Source organism: Periplaneta americana, chromosome 15 (genome assembly GCF_040183065.1).
Source record: "Periplaneta americana isolate PAMFEO1 chromosome 15, P.americana_PAMFEO1_priV1, whole genome shotgun sequence".
NCBI classification, from domain to species: domain Eukaryota; kingdom Metazoa; phylum Arthropoda; class Insecta; order Blattodea; family Blattidae; genus Periplaneta; species Periplaneta americana.
Genome location: NC_091131.1, coordinates 1,067,703 through 1,091,884, shown reverse-complemented (window position 1 = coordinate 1,091,884; position 24,182 = coordinate 1,067,703). Strand labels below are relative to the sequence as shown.

The window sequence follows — 24,182 nt, the reverse complement described above, 5'->3', positions numbered from 1 at the left end:
ACAAAACACACCATGCACTGACTCTAACCAGTCCATGCTGCACAGTGAGACAAAGCACACCATACACTGACTCTAACCAGTCCATGCTGCACAATGAGACAAAGCACACCATACACTGACTCTAACCAGTCCATGCTGCACAGTGAGACAAAGCACACCATACACTGACTCTAACCAGTCCATGCTACACAATGAGACAAAGCACACCATACACTGACTCTAACCAGTCCATGCTGCACAGTGAGACAAAGCACACCATACACTGACTCTAACCAGTCCATGCTACACAATGAGACAAAGCACACCATACACTGACTCTAACCAGTCCATGCTGCACAATGAGACAAAGCACACCATACACTGACTCTAACCAGTCCATGCTGCACAGTGAGACAAAGCACACCATACACTGACTCTAACCAGTCCATGCTACACAATGAGACAAAGCACACCATACACTGACTCTAACCAGTCCATGCTGCACAGTAAGACAAAGCACACCATACACTGACTCTAACCAGTCCATGCTGCACAGTGAGACAAAGCACACCATACACTGACTCTAACCAGTCCATGCTGCACAATGAGACAAAGCACACCATACACCGACTCTAACCAGTCCATGCTGCACAGTGAGACAAAGCACACCATACACTGACTCTAACCAGTCCATGCTACACAATGAGACAAAGCACACCATACACCGACTTTAACCAGTCCATGCTGCACAGTGAGACAAAGCACACCATACACTGACTCTAACCAGTCCAAGCTGCACAATGAGACAAAGCACACCATACACTGACTCTAACCAGTCCATGCTGCACAGTGAGACAAAGCACACCATACACTGACTCTAACCAGTCCATGCTGCACAATGAGACAAAGCACACCATACACTGACTCTAACCAGTCCATGCTGCACAATGAGACAAAGCACACCATACACTGACTCTAACCAGTCCATGCTGCACAATGAGACAAAGCACACCATACACTGACTCTAACCAGTCCAAGCTGCACAATGAGACAAAGCACACCATACACTGACTCTAACCAGTCCATGCTGCACAGTGAGACAAAGCACACCATACACTGACTCTAACCAGTCCATGCTGCACAATGAGACAAAGCACACCATACACTGACTCTAACCAGTCCATGCTGCACAGTGAGACAAAGCACACCATACACTGACTCTAACCATGTCCATGCTACACAATGAGACAAAGCACACCATACACTGACTCTAACCAGTCCATGCTACACAGTGAGACAAAGCACACCATACACTGACTCTAGCCATGTCCATGCTGCACAGTGAGACAAAGCACACCATACACTGACTCTAACCAGTCCATGCTACACAGTGAGACAAAGCACACCATACACTGACTCTAACCAGTCCATGCTGCACAGTGAGACAAAGCACACCATACACTGACTCTAACCAGTCCATGCTACACAATGAGACAAAGCACACCATGCACTGACTCTAGCCAGTCCATGCTACACAGTGAGACAAAGCACACCATACACTGACTCTAACCAGTCCAAGCTGCACAATGAGACAAAGCACACCATACACTGACTCTAACCAGTCCATGCTGCACAGTGAGACAAAGCACACCATACACTGACTCTAACCAGTCCATGCTGCACAATGAGACAAAGCACACCATACACTGACTCTAACCAGTCCATGCTGCACAATGAGACAAAGCACACCATACACTGACTCTAACCAGTCCATGCTGCACAATGAGACAAAGCACACCATACACTGACTCTAACCAGTCCATGCTGCACAGTGAGACAAAGCACACCATACACTGACTCTAACCATGTCCATGCTACACAATGAGACAAAGCACACCATACACTGACTCTAACCAGTCCATGCTACACAGTGAGACAAAGCACACCATACACTGACTCTAGCCATGTCCATGCTGCACAGTGAGACAAAGCACACCATACACTGACTCTAACCAGTCCATGCTACACAGTGAGACAAAGCACACCATACACTGACTCTAACCAGTCCATGCTGCACAGTGAGACAAAGCACACCATACACTGACTCTAACCAGTCCATGCTACACAATGAGACAAAGCACACCATACACTGACTCTAGCCAGTCCATGCTACACAGTGAGACAAAGCACACCATACACTGACTCTAACCAGTCCATGCTGCACAGTGAGACAAAGCACACCATACACTGACTCTAGCCATGTCCATGCTGCACAGTGAGACAAAGCACACCATACACTGACTCTAACCAGTCCATGCTGCACAGTGAGACAAAGCACACCATACACTGACTCTAACCAGTCCATGCTGCACAGTGAGACAAAGCACACCATACACTGACTCTAACCAGTCCATGCTACACAATGAGACAAAGCACACCATACACTGACTCTAGCCAGTCCATGCTACACAGTGAGACAAAGCACACCATACACTGACTCTAGCCATGTCCATGCTACACAGTGAGACAAAGCACACCATACACTGACTCTAGCCATGTCCATGCTACACAATGAGACAAAGCACACCATATACTGACTCTAATCAGTCCATGCTACACAGTGAGGCAAAGCACACCATACACTGACTCTAGCCATGTCCATGCTACACAATGAGACAAAGCACACCATACACTGACTCTAATCAGTCCATGCTACACAGTGAGGCAAAGCACACCATACACTGACTCTAGCCATGTCCATGCTACACAATGAGACAAAGCACACCATACACTGACTCTAACCAGTCCATGCTACACAATGAGACAAAGCACACCATACACTGACTCTAGCCATGTCCATGCTACACAATGAGACAAAGCACACCATACACTGACTCTAGCCATGTCCATGCTACACAATGAGACAAAGCACACCATACACTGACTCTAGCCATGTCCATGCTACACAATGAGACAAAGCACACCATACACTGACTCTAGCCATGTTCATGCTCCACACAGAGTTCAATAAGCAGTTCGAAACTCAATATGTATGAGATGTAACCTACGAGTTGACATGTGGAATCGAGAGGGCAGTGTTTTCATGGCAACAGCACTAGTTTCCCTGCACGTAATCAATGGCTTTCTAGATTAAAAAATCTTGTCACATGTTTATTTGATTAGACCTCGTACAGAATCTCTCATTTGTTCAATTTATTTTCAGTACCAGTAAAGGATATGCAACACCACCAGTTCGTTCCCTGGCAATTATGAAGAACAGATGGGAGGATAGGAGTGTCACTTGGACTGGCCTGGACTTGAATCAATGTGTCTGGCATGAAAATCAACGCTCTAGTATTCCACTAGATACATGTACCAGAAATGAAATGCTGACGAATTCCCTCTTTAACATGACTGAACTGCACTTGAGACAGCGCACTGTTTCATTTGTATTTCTAATTCTGCTCTTCTAGCTGGACTTTATTGTAAGGAACCAAACACAAACACTAGCAATATACTTAGAACTAACAAGTAAGATTATTTTTAACAAATAACATTGTTTATTGTAACAAACCACAATGTACATGTTTTGGCTTTACAACTCAAGTCTGTGGGATAAATAGAAGACGGCACTCTGCACTTTTCCCCATAGCTTCAATTTCAAAATATTAAAATTTGGCCACAATAAAAGAAATCGCACTCATTTTACATAAAATTATACAAGAAGAATCTTGATCATATGGAACACCAGAATCGAGAGGTTTGGCGTGGAATGAAACATTTCTAAAATCCTAAGTCAAATTTATCACACTTACTGCTCACAAGTGTACCTGTAGTTAGAGAGAGTAGAGAAAAAGCACTGGGACCAGTAGTCACAGCTAATTGATTGCCTACAGAGGAATGCATTCGTCAACAAGTAGTATTCTAACCTCACAAAACTACAACTACACGTCACGCCACCCCGTGCACCAAAAACTGCCCCTTCCACCTGTGCTGACTTAATATGTGGGTCAGCCTCTGTCCTCTTCTCTGCTGCTGTGAATGGCATCCTCTGCAGTCTTCAACGTTTGTCGGAGTGCTCTAAACTTAAGCGTAATTCTCATACATACCAGTCTGTTTTAGCAGGAATAAAAATCTCTAATTCAATTTATGACTTTCCTTCTACACACACATCTGTGTGTGCACACTACCACATCTTACATTCTGCATTTCTGTGAGACTGAAGACAATAAAAGATCCAGATGTGCTAGATTATGACGGCTCTGAAATTTGCTGTATTTACAAAAAGACGATTTCCAGCCTGAAAAACAAGAATTTCTCTCAAAGTTGCAAATGGCCACAGATAAAATACAAACAAGTACATTGTTCTGAAATAAATTAAACATTCACAGTAAACTGACTGCCGTAGTTGGGGCAAGGACAGAGACAAAATTCATGACTGGATTACAAAATTTTGATGATTCAGGACTCACTACGATTACATAAAATATGAAGAGAAAATGGTTATTAGCTTGATGGAGTTAAAGTTTTATTTTCACAATTTTTCCAAGATGCATGGAATGCATAATAAACAGAACAGAACGTAACGTCTCGCATGCATTGTCGTACCCTACACCATTTAAATATCTGCAAATTAAAATTAATTTATAATATACAACATATTTTACATAGATCATTGTCTGAGAAAACAATATTTCACATATAAACTTTACCCATCCTCAGGGATCCCAAAGAAAATTATATAAAAGCTTTTGATATTTCTAGGTTTAATTTATGGTACAATGTTACAGTTAAAAGATAACAATGATTATTTACAATTAAAACCCAACTCAGGGGAAGGGTGCACAGGGTGGAAGGCACATCCCTGTCCATATCAAGCCAAATTGCAAGTGGAAAGGGCAATTTTTGCTGGCACCCATTTAAAATGAATCTGACATTTCCTCACAGAAGAAAATTAACATGAACCCACAGATCCTGCTGCAAGAATTGATGTTAACCAAGCAATATGTGTCGTCGTTACACAAATGATATATTTATATATATTTATATATTTACCTATATATACCATCAACCCTCGTAGTAAGTCAGAGAAGTCAATAGTATCTCAAACTACAACGAAAATGCAAACAGAAGAATGATGGTGCTGTAGTGTTGCATCGCACCAGACTAGTTCAGCGAGTGTTAGTGTTCGGTCAGCGGCTTCAGCTCCTTGATCTGCTTGATGAGGTAAGCCTTCTCGTCATTGAACTGTTCGTCTTCCGACCGGTCCGTGTGGAACCGCGTCAGGAACTCCACCAGTTTTTCCTGGTTGCGCAGCAGGATGTCCAGGATCGGCTTCGGCTTGTTTGGGTTCGCCACGAACACCTGCAGCACAAGCAAATTAATTTCATGAAATCAAGTAATACGGCATGAATCCAAACCATTTATTGAACAGTAAAATATGTTGTTGTTGTTTTCTAATGCCAGGCATTTGACAATAAAGTCATTTGACCTCTTGCACTCCAATATTTTTCAAAGATATTATCATGGTCAGCCACTGAAGCACAGATTTTGAGGTGTTCCGAATCCATTTCTTGATTTGAGTTGCACAATGGGCTGTTAGGGGACTGATATATTCCAATTCTATGCAGGTGTTTGGCCAAATAATCATGGCCTGTTGCCAATCTAAATGCAGCTACAGACGATTTGCGTGGTAAATCGGGAATCAACTGTGGATTACGATGCAGAGAGTTCCATTTTTTTCTCCCTTGAGATTGAGTTATCAAATTTTGTTTGTTGAAGTCTAAGTATGTAGATTTAATAAATCTTTTCACAGAGTAATACGTAGATTTAGTAACAGGTCTGTAAGTAGCAGTGCTGCCCTTCTTTGCTAATGCATCCGCATTCTCGTTTCCCAGGATTCCACAATGGGCTGGTATCCATTGGAATATAATTCTTTTATTTAGTGTTATTAATTGAGAAAGCATTTTAGTTATTTCTGCTGTTTGAGATGAAGGTGTGTGTCTAGAGACTATTGATAGAATAGCTGCTTTGGAGTCTGACAATATAACTGCATTCTTAAATTTATTGATGTGGCAGTAAACCTAAGGATTTCTATTATTTGTGCAACATATATACGATTTTCTCGCACCTTCATCGAGTATGCTTTGCTTATCAAGGTCCCAACTGATGTTTGTGATCTCTTATCTTCATGTGTCGGTATTCCTCCCATGCAGCACAACTTTTCTTATGTGATTTAATATTTTCATGTTTTTTATCCCTGTGTCAGCAGAAAGTGTTTTCTTTCAGTTCTTATATCCTCCCTTCGTTATTAGAGACGAACGACCACTCTCAGTCAAAAAGAAATGGCACGTGAAACAAAATGCAGCATCTTAGGAAACACTACACCCCAGCAGGGAAAAGTTTAAACCATTCAGATTGGAAACTTCTTTTCTCCTCCTTCCCAAATGTTCTTTTTGGGTATTCATTTAACACAAACTGTTGAGCACCGTCAGAAACTGATTTAGCTATATCACGGAGGAAGCCCTTTTCACTCTCATTAAGTGACAAAAAGAAAGTGTAGAGTCCAGGACAGGTGGTTTGAGGAGTTGAAATTTGTAAAAAAAAAAACTTGTATTAGTGAAAACCACGTGTTTTGTACATTTTACAAATGTGATGTTGATTGTTCAAACAAAGGTAAAGGTGACATAACCATCACTTACGGACATAAAAACATAAACTGAACAGACGTTTCGTGGTTCCTAGCTTGATTCGTTTTTGAAGCCAACTACTTCAACCCTTGCTGATGAAATAGCAGCATCAGAATTGACACTGGTGTATCACTCTGTTAAGCATCACCATTCTTTCCGAAGTTTGGACTGTAGCCAAGTTAAATGAAAAGGTTTTTTACGATTCTAAGATAACTCTAGGAAGGAGCAAGGTATATTTCCCTATTTTACTTAAGTACTTCAGCTTAGAAGCTGGGATGAAAACATGCCTTCTAGACCTTTATGAAAACAGTGACGCGTTTTCTGAAGTAATAGCTCGTGATACATTGAAGAAAATTTAAGGCCTGCAATAAGTTGAATGCTGTAAAAATGTCTTCATACTCAGCAGACATGCTCGGGTCATTATGGCAAACACTGCAGGAGAAGAAACCTGATCTAGTAAAAGCCAACTGTTTGGCCCACGTTTTGCAAAACTGCTCCAGATATAGGTGTGTGAAACTGAATATTATTTGGTGAAGAATGGGTAGAAAAATTCTCTCCGGCACCGGGACCCGAACCCAGGTTTTCAGCTCTACGTGCTGACACTTTATCCACTAAGCCACACCGGATTGAATCCTCCTCAGTTTAAGTTCTAGCTCTCTGTTCTATCCTCAAGTACTGTGATGCACAATTCCTGCACAGAAATATCATACATCACAGTAATATGAATATTATTATAGAAAATCTTATTCTGAAGATGAGCAGGTCTTTTCTTTGACATTTTGTATTTTGTCAATCACTTGCACACATCAAGCAAGGCTGTAGCACTAACAGCTGATAATATATAATACACTGAAATGTGTTGTGTTGTTGTTGTTATCTAATGCTGGGCTTTGGCAACGAAGCCATTAGCGTTCTTGCTCTCCAATATTTCTCTGTGGTGGATCCATCAGGTAGAACTTCACAGGTTTGTAGATGATCTTCAGTCATTTCTTCTTCTTTGTTGCATAGAGGGCAATTTTGATTTGTGTAAATTCCTATTTTATTCAAGTGTTTGGCCAAATAATCGTGTTCTGTAAGCAGTCTGAATTTTGCTACTGCAGATTTACGTGGGATTTCTGGAATAATTTCTGTTTTTTTTTTTTTATTAAAATGCTGTCATTCTCTCTGATTCTAAAACAGCATTATATGCAATAAATTCATATAAAATGATGTCAATCCAAATCAAAGAATGTCACAAAATGATCCAACAACTTCAAAAACTACAGAAAAGAATTCAATTACAATGGATACCTGCACATTGTGAAATTGCTGGAAATGAAACTGCTGACTTTCTTGCCAAAAAAGGATCCAATTTAATTCAGAATACAAATACACTGAAATGTTATTTAATTGCGTTGGTACAGTATGTGTACCATCATGTGCCACACATTGTTCATAACGTTTCTGAAGGTTATTGAACGTGTTAACGAACAAAGGTTGCTGTAAGACAAAAAAATGTTATCTTCTCGTGTAATTTGGGAATATTTGTACATGGGTCATCTGTGTTGAAAACTCATTCTTTCAACATGTCCCATGTACAGGCATCTGGGGCCGTGAGATCTGAGGAGCAGGAAGGGTATGGAAATAGAGTTCCACGACAAATTAGGCAATCATTGCAGAAGGGCAATTGACTCCCCGCATTGTGGGCCGTAGCTCAATCTTGCTGTTGTTGGAGGGATAAATCCCACACGAATAGGTAGTAATGACGTCTGTGTACAGTACCTGGTTTACTGTTTTTGGATTCTCTGCAGCATCCTCGACGAAATAAAGGTCCAATATTCATGATCGGATACGGCGCACCAAGTCCTAACCCGTGCACTGTGCAGTGGTTTCTGTGTAATGACATCAGGTCACTCAAACCCTAAAAAACGAGTTGTCAGTTGATGTAGCCATCAAGGTGAATATCGCTTTCATCTGCATATGATATTGTTCTTTAACATGAAGCAAACTTGGCCCATTCTGACATAATACTCCATATGACAGGAAATAATGTTCCACAATAAACACCTTCTCCTCTGTTGTAAGATTCAGTCTGGGTAGCGTAGTCAGTATAGTGCTGGTCTTCTGTGCTCGAGATTGTGGGTTCGATCTCAGCCCAGGACGATGGCATTTAAGTGTGTTTAAATGCGACAGGCTCATGTCAGTAGATTTACTGGCATGTAAAAGAACTCCTGAGGGACAAAATTCAGGCACACCAGCAACGCTGATATAACCTCTGCAGTTGCGAGCATCATTAAACCATTTTTTTTCTGTTGTGAGAACCATAATTGCAGAAATCAACACAACACTGAATTCACAATATGTCGAACTATTATATATATATACTAAATAAATACTTCGTTGCTAGGGAAACATGGACAGCAGATGAGCAGTAATTTTAGTGATGGTTATTTACACATCGAGAAAAGTATCATTTTCGCATTCAGCATGTGTAAATTGGTTGAGATCAGCCTATTTTATTCATGTTATGGAAAAAGAAAGTTCAAATTTGTTGACTAGTGTTCTGTGTGATCAATTATTGTTTGCTAATTTGTGGAACAGTGCCTTCGACAGTAAGGAAAACATGTCCAGCATCCATTGTGACTGTAATGAGTGATTTCACTTATCAATTAAATAATTTCTAAATTAAAATCACCAGAAATTGGTCGAAGTTGAGTATGCTTTTGTCTCAATGCAGTGTGTGCTTGCAAGTGGCAGGTACTAACCTTAAAAACATGGAAGGCTTCGAACTGTATATTGCGTGATTTTTCTTTCAGCATATTCATCATCAGCTTCAGATTGTCTGGGTTTGATATGTATCTCGTCATTACCTGCAACAGATCAAGCAAGTCAGCAACGATGGCAAGCACAGCATTATTGCTGGAATTGCAGTAATACGATTGTTGTACTCACTGTAAAATTGTGTCTGTCTAGAAGAAGCTCTCCCAGCAACTTTAGGCTCTGGCGGCGAGTCACGTAGTTCTCAGAGTTCAAAAGTCGCTGATAGTGGGAAAATACTTTGTCATAATTGATTTCCAGAAACTCAGCACACAAAATCTTGTGACGTGTTAAAAGTTCCTGCAACAAGAGCAGAGCGGCTCCAGCAACAGCGTAACGTGTTCAGTCTGGAGTCGGCATGGACCAGGGTGCAATACGACTTTGAGCTGAAATGTAACTAATATTACGCCCTAACTCCTGTGCACTTCATAACATTTCCTGCTGAAAAGAGACACGTGGTAAAATGTAATGTCTACTGCACATATGCAAGAAGCTAAGAGTAGGAAAAGTCGCTGGCTGCCTAGAAATCAACACTGCTGTAAAAACAAGCACATCACTTACAGTTTTCAGCATAATGCTAAAACAGAATGAAAAAATGTTGTACATCCTGTATTTCAAATGAATCTATAATGTTCAAAAATATTTTCAAAGTGGGTTATTGCCACATTGCATTTTAAGTCAATTTCTATGTGCTATTAACGAGTTTCAAGGTGCAAATGTTTTCATTGCCATTTTATAGAAAATCATTATATGTTTAAAAACACGAAAAGAAAAAAAAAAAAAAAAATCGAAAAGAATGGTTATCGAACTTTGGAATTCTACAAGATACTTGAGCAGTGCGCTGAAATCTGTTTCTACACTTGCTGTATGGGTCATTCCACGAAAATGCGACATTTTCACGAAAAATAAAAATCTCACGAATCTCTGCTTGTTATATGTCATTTTTTTCGTTATGATCCGAATTTTTTTAATCTGATAACACTCGTTGTGTAACAACACGTATGTGGGAGAAAAAGCGCCAAGAAGTCTGTGGTTTAAGAGCGCGAAATTATCTACTAGATGATGTACTGCAGCTGGCTGAGGAAGTGCCACTGCAGTCAGGTCCAATGTCGTGTGGGTGATTCAGACCAAGTCTGTGCCTTTTGTGGTTCTATGGTCTGTTGTGAACCAACCAGGCATTCAGAAGACTGTTATTTTTGTCTAACAAAATCTAATTGTACTGTATTTATTTACATTCCATAGTATTTGTACATCACTTCACAGAGAGTATATATTTTGTATCACACGTCTTATAAAATAACACAGAAAACTGACTAGCCTAGTCTGACAAGTTCAAAACGGCCATTAAAGTAGGCTTACAGTTTAGGAAAAGAAGTCCAAATCTTTTTTTTTTTTTTTGCTTGAGGGCTGAGACTAGTTTTTTTTTTTTTTGGCGCTAAATCTCGCAAACAGCGCTAGCAAAACTTCTACATGGCATGCATGCAAATTAAAATTTTCCGACTGGAACGCTTTCGGTTAACTGATGTTTCAGTTGATCGATATACGGATAATCGATGCTCTACTGTATGTAGAATCTTTCATATCCTCATTTGCAGCAAATCATTATCTGAACTATACTATTCCCTATGCTGGGAGCAAAGAAAATTGTCTGTAGTGATTTTTGGTAAATCATTACCTAGAACTGTAGTTCCTCCACTCCTTCATGAAGTATCATTATTTTTGGAATAAAATTGATGGGATTTTATGTATATCTTTAACGAGAAAATGTCAAATACTGAAAACGAGCAAAATCCTTTCCAGCAGCAAGGAGACACAACTTTTAATGTGTCTAGAATGTTGACGCCATATATTTCCATTAAGTTTTGAAACTAATATTCTCTTCAGTCATAACATTTCGTAAGTATCATAAATGACGAAATGCAAGCTGAGATGTTTGACTGTCAACCTACCTTAAATGTGGAAAAGGCATCAGAAGCAATGTCAAACGTTGACACCTCTACATATCTGAAGAAGTTAAAGAAATCGTCTGAGTAGAGCATAATCTTAGCCAGTGCCTCATACCGCGCACACTCCCTGAGCATGGTGCCGCAATTGAGGGCAATCTCTTGATGCTCGTACCTGCGGACAGAGAGTTGTAAATAGAGAGACATGTTCTTGGGGCAACACTGCTTTGCAACGTAAAGTTAGCAATACTTGCCCTGCCATCAGAGTGAAGAGTATCTCGGGCTTCGTGCAGATGTACTCCACAGTCGGAGAGCGGGTGCCGATCTGGCGCCTCAGGATGTTGTTGAACACTTGCGCTACGTCCTTCTTGCCCTACAAGCAGTAGATACAAATTGCTCTTACATGTTTAGTCTGTACAGCATATTACTGTCTCAGACTCTCAAATGGCCAAGGGGCTGCTATTTGAATTTCTTAACTACTGTATTCATGCTATATAGCAACAGTTCCAAACCTTATTTTCTCTTTCGTACCCCTTAACTAAGGTTTTACTGAAACTGTAACCCTAATTCCCCACCACACCACTTACGTAAGATGCAATAAAACAATTTTGTGTATCTAGGTTAGTTTTTTTTTTTTTTTTAGTTTAAAATAACAGAAACAAACTTGACAAAAAGCAATATTTGTTTTATAATTTTCTGAAAGTAATAACATAATGAAAACTATTTCATTAGCATATGTTTTATAATGTTAAACTATCAAATACAAATTTGTAGTAATAAAATAAAAAAACATTACAACTACTAAATACATTTAAAATAATTTCAGATTTATCCTCACTGGCATCATCTATGAGATCCTTCAACCTGTTTTGATGCACTCATTTTTTCGAAGTCTTGTGCAATCATTGTTGAGTACTCTCTCATCTGGGCTTGCATTAAGCTTGTTCCAGTATTTATTTGTTATGTAAGAATAATAATAATAATAATTTTGAAAGTTGTGTGAAAATTTAAACATCTGACTAAATAAAAACATAAATAATTTCTTTTTAAATCTGATACCAAATTTTTCAATATTAAACTTGGCTCTGATTGACTGGACAGTGTGACTTTTGGTGTTCCAAATAAGTACTTTAGTACGATTCTTGGCATCTCTCAGTGCAGTCCCTACCCGGAGATCCAACTGAGGGACTACACCCCAACTCTGGCTACTAGCAACAGGCATCTATAATGAACACCGATCAAAATACCCCTCATTTCTCGTGAAAAACAACTGAATAGACTACAGTGGACTATAGTGGACTTTATGTTGTCAGCAAACAGCTGGATACATTAAGAAGATTGATTGATTGATTGATTGATTGATTGACACCAAGTTTCACATGACTACACGCACTCCACACCTCATGGTCTGAGGGCCTCATCATCAAAGCTGTAAGAGCAGCACAGTATGTACAATTCAGTTATCTTGTTTAGTTTTTGAAAATAACGTTCATTAAATGGCCCCTTACATAGGTTAGCCACGAGGTACACCGGTACAGCATTCATTAGAAATTCTGCAAATTTCATATGTTTTTCGAGGACTACATGGAACACAGAGTAGTCAAAATAAATTTATTCTGAAAAATTGTCCGAAATGTGACTGGATGACATTCCAACTTCCTTCTAATTACAATTTTATTAAGCCTCACTTGGGTCAAACCTGATGAATTGTGTTTCAATCTTGTTTACCAAAGCACTAGTGGGATTTTTAATGAAGCAGGCTGTGAAACGAGAAAGCAACAAGTGATGAATTGTATGTTATGCAATTTGATGAACCATGACAGATTTCCTATGGACAGTGCTGAGCTGGTCGGACTTGTTCAATGTTCTTGGATGTGCAATATTGTCACAAAATAACAAAGTTGTCATGAACACGGAAATTGTTTAGCCATTTTAAAATAGTGTCCTGTTGGATATCCTTTCATGTTTTGGAACTTGAAACTCAGTTCTGAAATGTCTCTGTGTCTGCACAATTCTTCCAATTTCGAAAAATGTCTCCACAGAAAAGTCTTTTGTTTTCCTACACATATGCCACAGTTTATCAAATTGCGTCACACAGAAAATGAATTTGTAACAACAGGAAATTCGTCAGTTGCTGCCTTCTTTCCACAGCCTACGAAAATTTACCCATATTGAGTAGCCGATCTATATAACAGGGGCCATTTTTCAAAACGGAAACAACATAAATAAAATGGACATTATAAAGTTTGTTGTACTCACACAGCTCACTTTGTACACGCTACACTCATTGCACTACTACAGAGGGATAATTTCTATGAAATACGAAAACCTGTCTGTGTCTTATGTACCGGCAGCACAAAGTTACTCATCTGTTTTTAATAACAGTGCATATCTCCAATAAATGATTTCTTAGCACCGCCACAGATACACTTGATTGTACTTGCCACTATCTCTGTCACTAGAGAGTTCTTGAAATTTATATTTTCCCTGCCATTCATAAAATATTTTGATATGATACCTCTTGCACAAAAGGGGAGATCTATAACTGAAACTTGATTAATATATTTCAGTATTATTTGTATTTATCCTGGTAATAATGAACAGTTTGACTCGTAGACATTTTGTTTTTGCATCATTAACTTCCCATTATTGCATGAGAAGATTTGAAGAGAAAGGCAGTTATGCAGACTTTCAGCTCCCCACTACTACCATTAATGCACAACACAATGTCAATACGGCGGTTGCTGTCGTCTGCGATACAACGAATTTTTCTGTTGATTTTCGAGTTCGTCATTTTTTCCGATTATTATATGCTTATTTAAGTTGTGTTAACTCTCGCTAGTGGTTTTATATTTTATTTTATCCGTCTTAGTATTCATTTTATTATTGTAAATATTTTTGTTTTATCGCTATTCTTCTTATTATTATTATTATTATTATTATTATTAATGAATTATTTTGTATCACAATCTTCGTATCATTTCTGTCACGATTATTCTATTATTATTATTATTATTATTATTATTATTATTGTCACTATTATTTCTATCATCAGCATTATTATTTGAACCCTGTAAAATTTATGTAGACTACTGGACTGTACCCGAGCACGAGCATATGCTCATTTCGGGTATCTATTCACATGTATCATTTGAAATGTAAATTGTGAATAAATTTGAAAATTTGTTAGCAATACTCTGGGAGGTAAAAAATTTATCAGTCTGCAATACATCATGCGAATCTATTGCAGAACACTTTGCTCATTACTATGCCCTTACCAACAAGGCAAGTTCCACCTTCTACAGAAGCTGGAAGGGCAGAGTTATCAAATTTATAAAAACATCAAGCACAATAAATGATTATAATGTGTTTCTTCAGCAAAGCGAAACGCACCTCAAAGTCGATGCGGTTGAGGTTCTGTATGAGCAGCAGCAGCAAGTTGCTGTTGTACAGCTCCTGCGCCAGCTGCGCCACGATGATGTCGGCCTGCGGCTCAGCGTCCGACGTGCCGTACAGCATGTTCTTTATCAGCACCAGGTTCTTGCTCACGTCCTCCTGCGCCTGCAATCCACATCACGGAGTCCCTTGCAATAGATATCTAAGTGGCTCGTTTCACAACTCAACGTGTTCTTAATGGTACAATCATATAATAATAGTTGGGAGAAAATTGATATAATACAAGATAAATATTGTAAACGAGTTTTACAACTTCCCAATTCGGAACCCAGGACAGCAATGTTGGAATGTGGTAGGTGTAACAATAGGGCAGAAATTATGGTAAGAATAGCAAAATATTGGTTTAGAATTGAAAGAATGGAAGAAAACGAGATTGTTAACATTTGTTACAGATATCTGGTAACAAATGGCAATAAAATAAATTGGGCTAGCACTTTAAAAAACAAACTTGACAAGATTGGTCTGGGACAACTGTAGAGAGAAAATCATGAACGTGAAAATAATGTTTTGAATATTATAAGACAAAGGTGTAACGATACAGAAAACCAACAAATGTTCAGTTACATGAATGACAAAACTTCACTACAAAATTACAGGAAAGTTAAAACTGTATGGAGTCAAGAACCATACGTAACGATTTGTGATATAAATGCTAGAATTGGTTTTGCATGGATCAGGTTGGGAATGTGGAAACTGAGAGGTTTAAGGGGTAATGTAGAAAATGACAGATGCATATTACGTGGCGAAATAGAAACTATAAAGCATGTATTGCTAACATGTGTCGAGACAGATTGAAGTGAACACAGTTTTATGAAAAGGGAGTGGCTAAATTTTAGTAATGAAATTGTTTTAGCCAAAATAAAGTATCAAGAATTACAAATGAACAGATAATAAAATCCTTAGAAACATACTTTTGGAAAGTAAGAGAGAGGGACATAAGTTAAAAGACATGTAAAATAAATTTTAAAATGTATCTGTGCATATAATGTAAGAAGGTCCACCTATGTCTATATAAAAATTGTATGCTGATAAGTGAGTGATGGCTATATGACCGGAGATCAATGGTGTCATTCAACACTGTAACACACTGCAGCCAAATAAATAATAAAAAAAAAGGTACAATTTTTTTTTTTTTTTTGCATATTCTAAATCATGAAATTTCATTACATTTTGGGAAAAATGCTTCTCATTAGTTCAATTTTACTTGTTTGTGGAAACAGGGAATTTCCCTCAACCAACCGTCGCTGGTATGGCATCTGCAGTTTGGCAACACTGCAGTAAAGGGGCTCTGGGTTCCATCCATGCTTTGCAAAGACCACAAGTTCGTTAGGCCTACCCCAATTGAACAAAATTAACTATCTTGGTTGCACCAAACTAACGTGGAATTTTGTAAACTGTAAGAATTGCAGATGTATTACGAACAGGAACCCCAGAATGTCTTACAATGACAAAAACTGAATACTCAACCTGTAAGAAATCTCTTAGGATTTTTCACGTCTAGAAAAAGACCATCAACTTAGGGAGTCACTGTTGCCATAGAGAAAGAGATGGAATTATAATACATAATTTTATTATTACCCAAATAAAATTCTGCCATACCACCAACCGGACTGCCATATGCAACATGAGACACATTACATCCAAGCCAAGTTCATCATTCCTACCTTTTCAGCCTTCTTATCTCCTCTCTCCAAGGCATTCACGGCTTCCTTGAGGGCCTTGACCACTTCTGCAGGACTCTTCTGTGACTTGCCAAACAAAGGCATGATTGTGGTGCAACAGACAACTATCAATGCCAGAACCAGTCAGTTGTTCCTAGACTCCGGCATAAGGATGTCCACAGTCTGGTCTGCAAGACAAGTCATGGCACTTGCAATATTTGTTGCTCTGTATCCAATATGAATGATTTCAGAGGCAACATTCAAAGTTTGTTCATGAAGATTAAGTTAACAGTGATACATGACCTGGTAACACTGGTTCCAACTCATGTTGTGCATTTTTCAATAGTATAATATCTTACAGTATTCAGATATGGGGGAACAACAGTGCTACATCCAAAAGTTCTCATTCTTAAAAAAAAATACTGTACAAATACTGACTTATGATGCATATTGTAGACCCTTATTCATCAGAGAAAAAACATTTATCATCGCTGCACCTCCAAAACCCGCTATGTGTTTTTAAAAAGATTTTGCAGGACAAAGAAAAAAGCATTTTTCTTGTAATGATTGAAATTATAGCGAAAGTAGCTTGGAAAATCAAGGAAATTAAAAGTGGCAATGCTTCTTTCTTTGTCCTACAAGATCTTAAAGAAAAAAAACACATAGCGGATTTTGGAGGCACAGCGATGTTGTACATGCTCAACTGTTTGTTAGGTGTCACGATAAACCTCAACAATTATATTAATACATCTGAACTTTACAGTTACAGCACGAGAAATAATGATCCTTCTGAATCAAATGTTAGACTGAGTAAACCAAAGAATTATTGTTTTAGTTTAGTTGCAGTTGCTATATTCGATTGCCATAGCAGGCACACGTTAGATTTAAAACCATCTTGTAAAGCTGGCTAATAGAAAACCCCTTGCACAGAGTGTTCAAGCCAAGATGTCTCCCACTAACACGAAAACTGGTTGGTGAGCAGGAATGATGTGAATCCCGGCATTATGCCGCTCGCTAGTACGGTAGATTCCCACAGCTCCTCAAGTCACTATTCAGTGCATCTCTGTTGTGTTGAGATGTACAGTACAGAACGCAATTTTATATGCAAGTCTATTGTGAAATACGCTATACATGGAAAACATGTTGCCGTAAATTCAGACGTCGTTTCCCCAATGGTCTGTGCCAAATAGAAAACAATATACAGACTCACAGAGAAGTTTAACGAAACAGGCTCGGTTCTAAACAAGAAGCGTCGAGTGAATAAATGGGTCTTAATTGGGAAACATTACATGAAATAGGTTTTCGATTAGAACAAAGCCTCAGAAATCTTTGCTAAGATTAGCTCAGGAAATAGGGGTGTCAGAAACCTCAGTTCAACATGCCACTAAATTGTTGAAATTAAAACCATACAAAACCCGTGTAGTGCATCAGTTTTTGTCCCCAATGTGGCTAGGATAAATTTTTGTAACTGGTCCCAGCAATCAGTCCACGATGGCTTAGTAGACCCCACTTTAGTATTTTTCAGTGACGAGTCATGGTTTCACCTCTGTGGCTATGTAAATAAATAAAATGATAGATATTGGGGTGCTGAAAATCCACAGAAGATTTTGGAACTGTCGTTACATTATCAAAAGATAGGAGTGTGGTGTGCAATAACAGGAAGGAGGGTAATAGCCCCAGTCTTTTTTTGAGGAGACTATAAACTGTGAGCGATATTATGTGACTGATTCTGCAGCCATTCTTTGCCAAGCTCACAGATGAGGAAAAAGACTATGGATATTTTATGCTAGATAATGCGATGGCACATACTGCGAATGTTTCAATACAAGAACTTACTAATATTTTCGGTGATCGCATTGTGAGTCGCGGTTTGTGGCCTCCACGATCCCCCGACTTAAGTTATGTGATTTTTATTTGTGGGGTAAATTAAAGACTGTATCATATGCAAATAATCCTCACATCTTACATGAACTGAAGGAAACCATCCGACAAGCAATATGGAATATAAGCGAAAATGTACAGAAAGTGTCCAAGAATGTAATTGAAGCAATGTCAAGCATGCTTGAATGCTGAACGTCACCATTATCAGTTTTATCTTGCCGCAAATTACGGTCACAGTTTGCCAGGAGACAGGCAACCCATACACCATGCGGAGGCCACAAGCAGTGAATGGACATCTTGGCTCAAACGCTCTGTATAATATTAAGGAACTTTTCGACTCTTCTGTAGACCAAAGTATTTTTCAAACTGTGTACTGTTAATTTTTTTTATATATTTGTTCTATGTTTGCATTTTGTATTTCTTATCTTTGCTATAGTTTATAGCTGTAACATTGCTGTCGATGCTTATGGCATTAAATACATTCCAAGGACATGTCAATTTATCACTAACAGACAAGACATCCACTCCAGTCTGTCTCAATGTACTTGCTTCCCCTCTAGCTGGCACTAGTACAAAATGTTTATTGATTACCGGTACTCTGTTTTAAGTAGATATGAATCAAAATGAACTCATTAAGAGTCGATTAAAAAGTATAAACCACCATTTTGTGCAATCCTAATAAATTACCATATTTTTAGAATGAAAGTTATGGTGCATAGATATAAGTACAGGTCCACACCTGTGGAGTAATGGCTAGCGCCTCTGGCCGCGAAACCAGGTGGCCCGGGTTCGATTTCCAGTCGGGGCAAAACCTGGTTGAGGTTTTATTCTGGGGTTTTCCCTCAACCCAACATGAGCAAATGCTGGGTAACTTTCGGTGCTGGACCCTGGACTCATTTCACCGGCATTATCACCTTCATCTCATTCAGACGCTAAATAACCTAAGCTGTTGATAAAGCATCGTAAAATAACCTACTAAAAAATATATATAAGTACAGTATACCAGAAAAAAGAAACTGGTCGACTCTTGGAGGTCTTTCATAGCATGATTCACACGATATTGTTTCTAACACACCAGTCAGAAGCTCAGATGACTCAGACATTTGCCTATCATGCGGAAGAGAGCCTCATCCCAAGGATTCCCCCCCCCCCTTAATAACGTTAAAATGGAGTTTTAGTCTTGGAACCAATGTTTCAATTTAACAAAAAGTGGAATAATTACAGTCCAACTCCTATGGGTTATTATTAAGCTCGACTTGGAAGTAATCTTACAAGGCTCAGCAGTAGAAAATTCAGCTTCATCTTTCCGCCACTTTGGATAAATATTTATTATCAGGTTTAGGTAGGAGCCCAGACTATGCCCACTGAAAGATGCACTGGAAGGAATGGTGAATGGGAGAAGAGGTTGGGGCAAAAGAAGAAATCAGATGATAGACGACATGAAGATATATGGATCATATGAGACAAAGAGGAAGGCAGAAAGTAGGAAAGATTGGAGAAAGCTGGGTTTGCAGTGAAGAACCTGTCTTTGGGCAGAACACTGAATGAATGAATTACAGACCAGTACCGACAACATCACGAAACAAAAAAATCACCAGCCTGTGACAGTGCTTGAAAAGATTCGTACATGCAAGACGTACTAACTGGCTGCTCGCAGTACTATGTGCAGGCTCAGTAGTGGACGCGTACAGTTTGTCTTCGGTAGCTGGCGCCCATTTGTCATGGAAAGAAGCGAAGGCTTTTAATGCCAACAAACAATTTCAATCCTGAATGGAAGGCAACATACTTCTCAATGGAATGTAGCAAACTTCTATGTAGATTTTTCGAATTATTGGAAGAGAGAAATTTGTTTCTGGAAATGAACTTGTTGCAGAGCTCGCAAATATTAACTAGAAATGTGATCTTGCATTCATGGCTGATATAACTGAACATTTGAACATTTTAAATTAATCACTTCAAGGGAAAACAAATTGATCACACATATGTAGTATTCAAGCTTTCAAAAATATGCTGTCATTATGGGAACTTCAACCGTCCAATGGCGATCCCGGTCATTTTCTCAGGTAGGCACATGTGGTCCGGAAGTCTGATTTCTTAGAGGTGGGCTGTTATGTTGAATATCTCCAGTTGTTTTCTCGTGAGTTAGAAGGCAGATTGCAAGCCTGAGTCACTTAAAAATGGATTTCAATGTATTTACTACATGATTAGCATAAATATGCTCTCAAAGATGTCCTACTGGAACTAACCAACTTGAAATGTGGCATTGAGTTGGCTGATAGTTACAGGAACAGAACAGACGTAGTTTGCTAGACTTTTACAGCCGATTTCGAAAGTCAATATTCCCTCGTCTCCATAGGTGTGAGGCATCTTTGATTTCAATGTTTGGTTCGGCCTCTGTGTGTGAAGCTTTATTTTCAGCTGTGAAACGTAACAAAGGCTCTGAAAGAGCCAACCTCAGTGATCATAACTCGAAGTGTGCACTAAGGGTCCAGGGTTGTGTTTCATCATGTCCAAATGTAGTTCATATTGTAGAAACCAAAATAAGTCAAAAGCAAGAGCGTGTACTAAGTAAACCTGAAAGTATCAGACTCTTAATTGAGATTATATATCCATTGCACAATTTAAATAACTTTAATTTGAAACCATCTTTTCATTATTATCGTTGTATTTGTCAATATATTTTTGTTTACATTTTTCAACATGCCCAGTCTATAAAATATGTAGGAGTTTAATTTGTCAATTGCTAACTTTCACGAACAATGTACTGTTTCGTTCTTATATAATTATACTTAAAAATTATGTTAAAAGTATATGCTACAATAAGTTGTATTTAGTTACACTGGTACAATGTATTATTTGTATTTCCATAATGTAGGCTATTTCCATTTAGTTGTTTAGGCTATAACTCAGTGTTGGCACAAGCGGAATAATGAACAGTGTCTATCAAAGCGCATGATGTATTCTTCTTTACTATCCGATCATCTATAGTGTAATGGTAAACGCAACTACAGATTACAGACACAAGCAGACCGCCACTGCGCTACGTTCCTGCCCACACAGATCCTGCACAGTGCGCACAGAAGTAACACGGCGTGCTTGCGAGTTGGTTGACGGTGGCCTAAACTAACCAAACTTGTCACAGATTTGTACATGGCATAGCGTGAAACTTTCGTAGTGTCACCAAAGTTATGTTGGTATGAGTCAGGAGAGAGATCTAAACACTTGAAGATGTATCAGCAAAGTACGAGGAACTAACTCACTACTAGTTTAGCCCAGAGGTGATATTCGGCCAGTTCAGATGAACCGGTTGTTAAATTATTTCTAGGTAATATTCGCAATTACCATGGACATATACACTATATGTTTAACATAATTAGGTACACATGAGAGAACTGGTTGTTAAACTTCTTGAATATCACCACTGGTTTAGCCAATTCATTTTAAAATCTGATTGAAACACAGTTGCAGCTCAATCAGCAAGCAAACTCGAAGCTGCACTAACCCGTGGATTAGATTCCAGCATGGGCCAATTACCTGGTTGGATTTTTTTCTCCCAAACTTAAGGAAAATCCATCTTGTCAACTTCTATCTCACGCCAATTCCATCCACACTAATTAGGCTGGCTTTACCTAGCTATTGCATAACATCATCTTTCAAAAACTAAAGACCAAAAACTGGTGATAGTAATGAATACTTACCGCGAAAAACTAAAAGCACGAAAGACTATTTGATACACATATGCATACGACTACAGTATGTTGAATGTTACAGGTCTGTACTACAGTATAAGAAATACTACTTGATCCACATAAGCAGATGCCTACGGTATGTTGAATGTTACAGGTCTGTACTACAGTATAAGAAATACTGCTTGATCCACATAAGCAGACGCCCACAGTATTATGTTGAGTATTACAGTAAACGAAAGACACTGTTTCCCTCAAACTCGTCGTGTCTCAAATCCACGTATGTGAAGACTGCACACGGTGCTTCTAAGTACAATATATTTTCCATTCTAAGAAGCTAGCAACGCAACTTTCACAGTGTATTATATCCTCCTGATTTTATCAATACATGAACGTGTATGTTTTAACAGTATACGGTACAATGCTCTCGGCTTAGAGTATCTTAGCGTACCTAACCTATTTCTGTTGACATAGTTGAACAGAAAGAGACATTAAGACAACTTACTTTCAGCGTAATGATACTTATATTAATAGATTAATAATGTGCCATCACACCCATTTTGGCAATGATCTACATGAGAGTGAACAATAATTAATTCTGAGCACATAATGTAGCCAGCCGAACCTACCGAAACTCAGTAATAAGTGAACGTTTGAGAACTTCAAGAATGAGGTTAGAATGTTACATGTACTGACTTCAAAACACTAAAATTTTCCAGGTTTCACTCAATGTAATGAAAGACGGGTAACATGATGGAACCTTACAATCAGTTGATGATGTATGATGGCATATAAATGGCACAAATTCAAGGTTTAACTGATTTAACTAGGCGAAATGTTACACGATGCAAAGTGGTAGCCTACTAAAAGTTGCCCTGGTCAGTTTTATTTAGCTTCATGAATAACGCTTACATATTGAAATTAATTTCATTGTTTTCGAAGAATTCCTCATTTTTAATAAAATGTACAGTTGTAAAATGTAGTGTAGGATTTCTGTACCTCCGGTATGGATGTATTCTGCTCACAAATGAGTATAACTTTTGACCTTCGAACACAAAAATATCCTAGCATGTTAAGTTATAAAAATGATACGTACACAGGCACACAAACTTACCTGTAACTTATTTACGATCACAATATACCCACAAAGGCTATGAATGTATTTCCATATGATAAAATACTACAATAAAATGAACTGTATAGCACAGTAAAATTTTCGGCACTTATGAAAATTGCCTATACTCGAATTATACATGTATCTTCATGTTATATTAATGAAATATTAACAAAATAATAAGCATCACAATTAAACTTCACAACCTCAACCTTATGTAGTAGTATCTTAGCAGTTCTCAGTCTCTTCAGCACAACAGACGAACACCGCTTCATTGATAATACAGTACGAAAAATGAATGTATACATGGCCTACTATAAAATTCACTTTTTCACCACAGATAAATATCATTATGGTAGTCTATGGAAGCAATGGAAGTATAACATTTTTTTTATTTTTATTAAAACGGGCTATTCGCTTAAAAAAACCAGGAATATGATTTGGAGAGGGCTATTTATGATCAGTGTCATATTCTCAAGCACACCTTTTTAAATAGATGGTAGCAGTTAAAGGGAATAAGATGCATAGTCATAAAATAACATTTTGAAGATAATTAATATTTTTATCCATTACTGATATCTAAATTGGTCTTTATTTCACCGTCTTTAGCAACCTAAACAATGACTTTATTATTAGTGAATTAAAATTGTTTAAATCTCTCACCTCATGACAACAATGTATCCAATGCCTATCCACTTCACTTACGAGATTCAGGTTCTGTATATTACGATAGATGGCAGGACTGTGACCCATTTTCAAGTTGCACACCACTTCGGCGGGCCACGCTATCATGATGTGTATGTAGAGAGTTATGTCGTATACTTGGGTGAGGTTATGTTTAAGTGAAGTGTAGGGAATGGGTGAGGACGATTACTAATATGAGGAAGAGAGAAGGGGGAACCCGGGACCGGCACGTAGCCTACTCAGCGAATATGGATTATAAAGAATGGACACTCGCGTCGGTACCTTTGATGTAG

At 38.4% G+C, this 24,182-nt stretch overlaps 1 protein-coding gene across 3 annotated transcripts; it reads right to left on the bottom strand.

Moving 5' to 3' along the window:
- Nucleotides 1-3,516: 3,516 nt before the first annotated feature.
- Nucleotides 3,517-23,492, bottom strand: Mo25 (calcium binding protein Mo25). Of its 3 annotated transcripts, XR_011336573.1 has the most exons (9): nt 23,206-23,492; nt 16,528-16,712; nt 14,801-14,968; nt 11,662-11,780; nt 11,414-11,582; nt 9,600-9,764; nt 9,413-9,517; nt 5,035-5,343; nt 3,517-4,279 (listed from the first exon to the last, which is right to left on the bottom strand). XR_011336573.1 is itself a non-coding variant. In XM_069848868.1 (8 exons), exons 2-8 carry the CDS (start codon nt 16,627-16,629, stop codon nt 5,161-5,163), a joined length of 1,011 nt encoding a protein of 336 aa, XP_069704969.1. In that variant the 5' UTR covers nt 16,630-16,712; nt 23,206-23,492; the 3' UTR covers nt 3,517-5,160. The 3 variants fall into 3 exon arrangements, 2 of the variants coding, with proteins under 2 accessions (XP_069704969.1, XP_069704970.1); XM_069848868.1 differs by having other exon boundaries at nt 3,517-5,343; XM_069848869.1 differs by having other exon boundaries at nt 3,517-5,343; nt 23,418-23,484.
- Between the last annotated feature and the right edge of the window lie 690 nt (nt 23,493-24,182).

Coding starts and splice junctions, on each gene's coding strand:
- Mo25 (XM_069848868.1), bottom strand. CDS start 16,629: ATGCCTTTGTTTGGCAAGTCACAGAAGAGTCCTGCAGAAGTGGTCAAG. Junction 11,781..14,800: donor TCAACCGCATCGACTTTGAG/GTGCGTTTCGCT, acceptor TACTGCTTGTAG/GGCAAGAAGGACGTAGCGCA. Junction 11,583..11,661: donor CTCTTCACTCTGATGGCAGG/GCAAGTATTGCT, acceptor CTCTGTCCGCAG/GTACGAGCATCAAGAGATTG.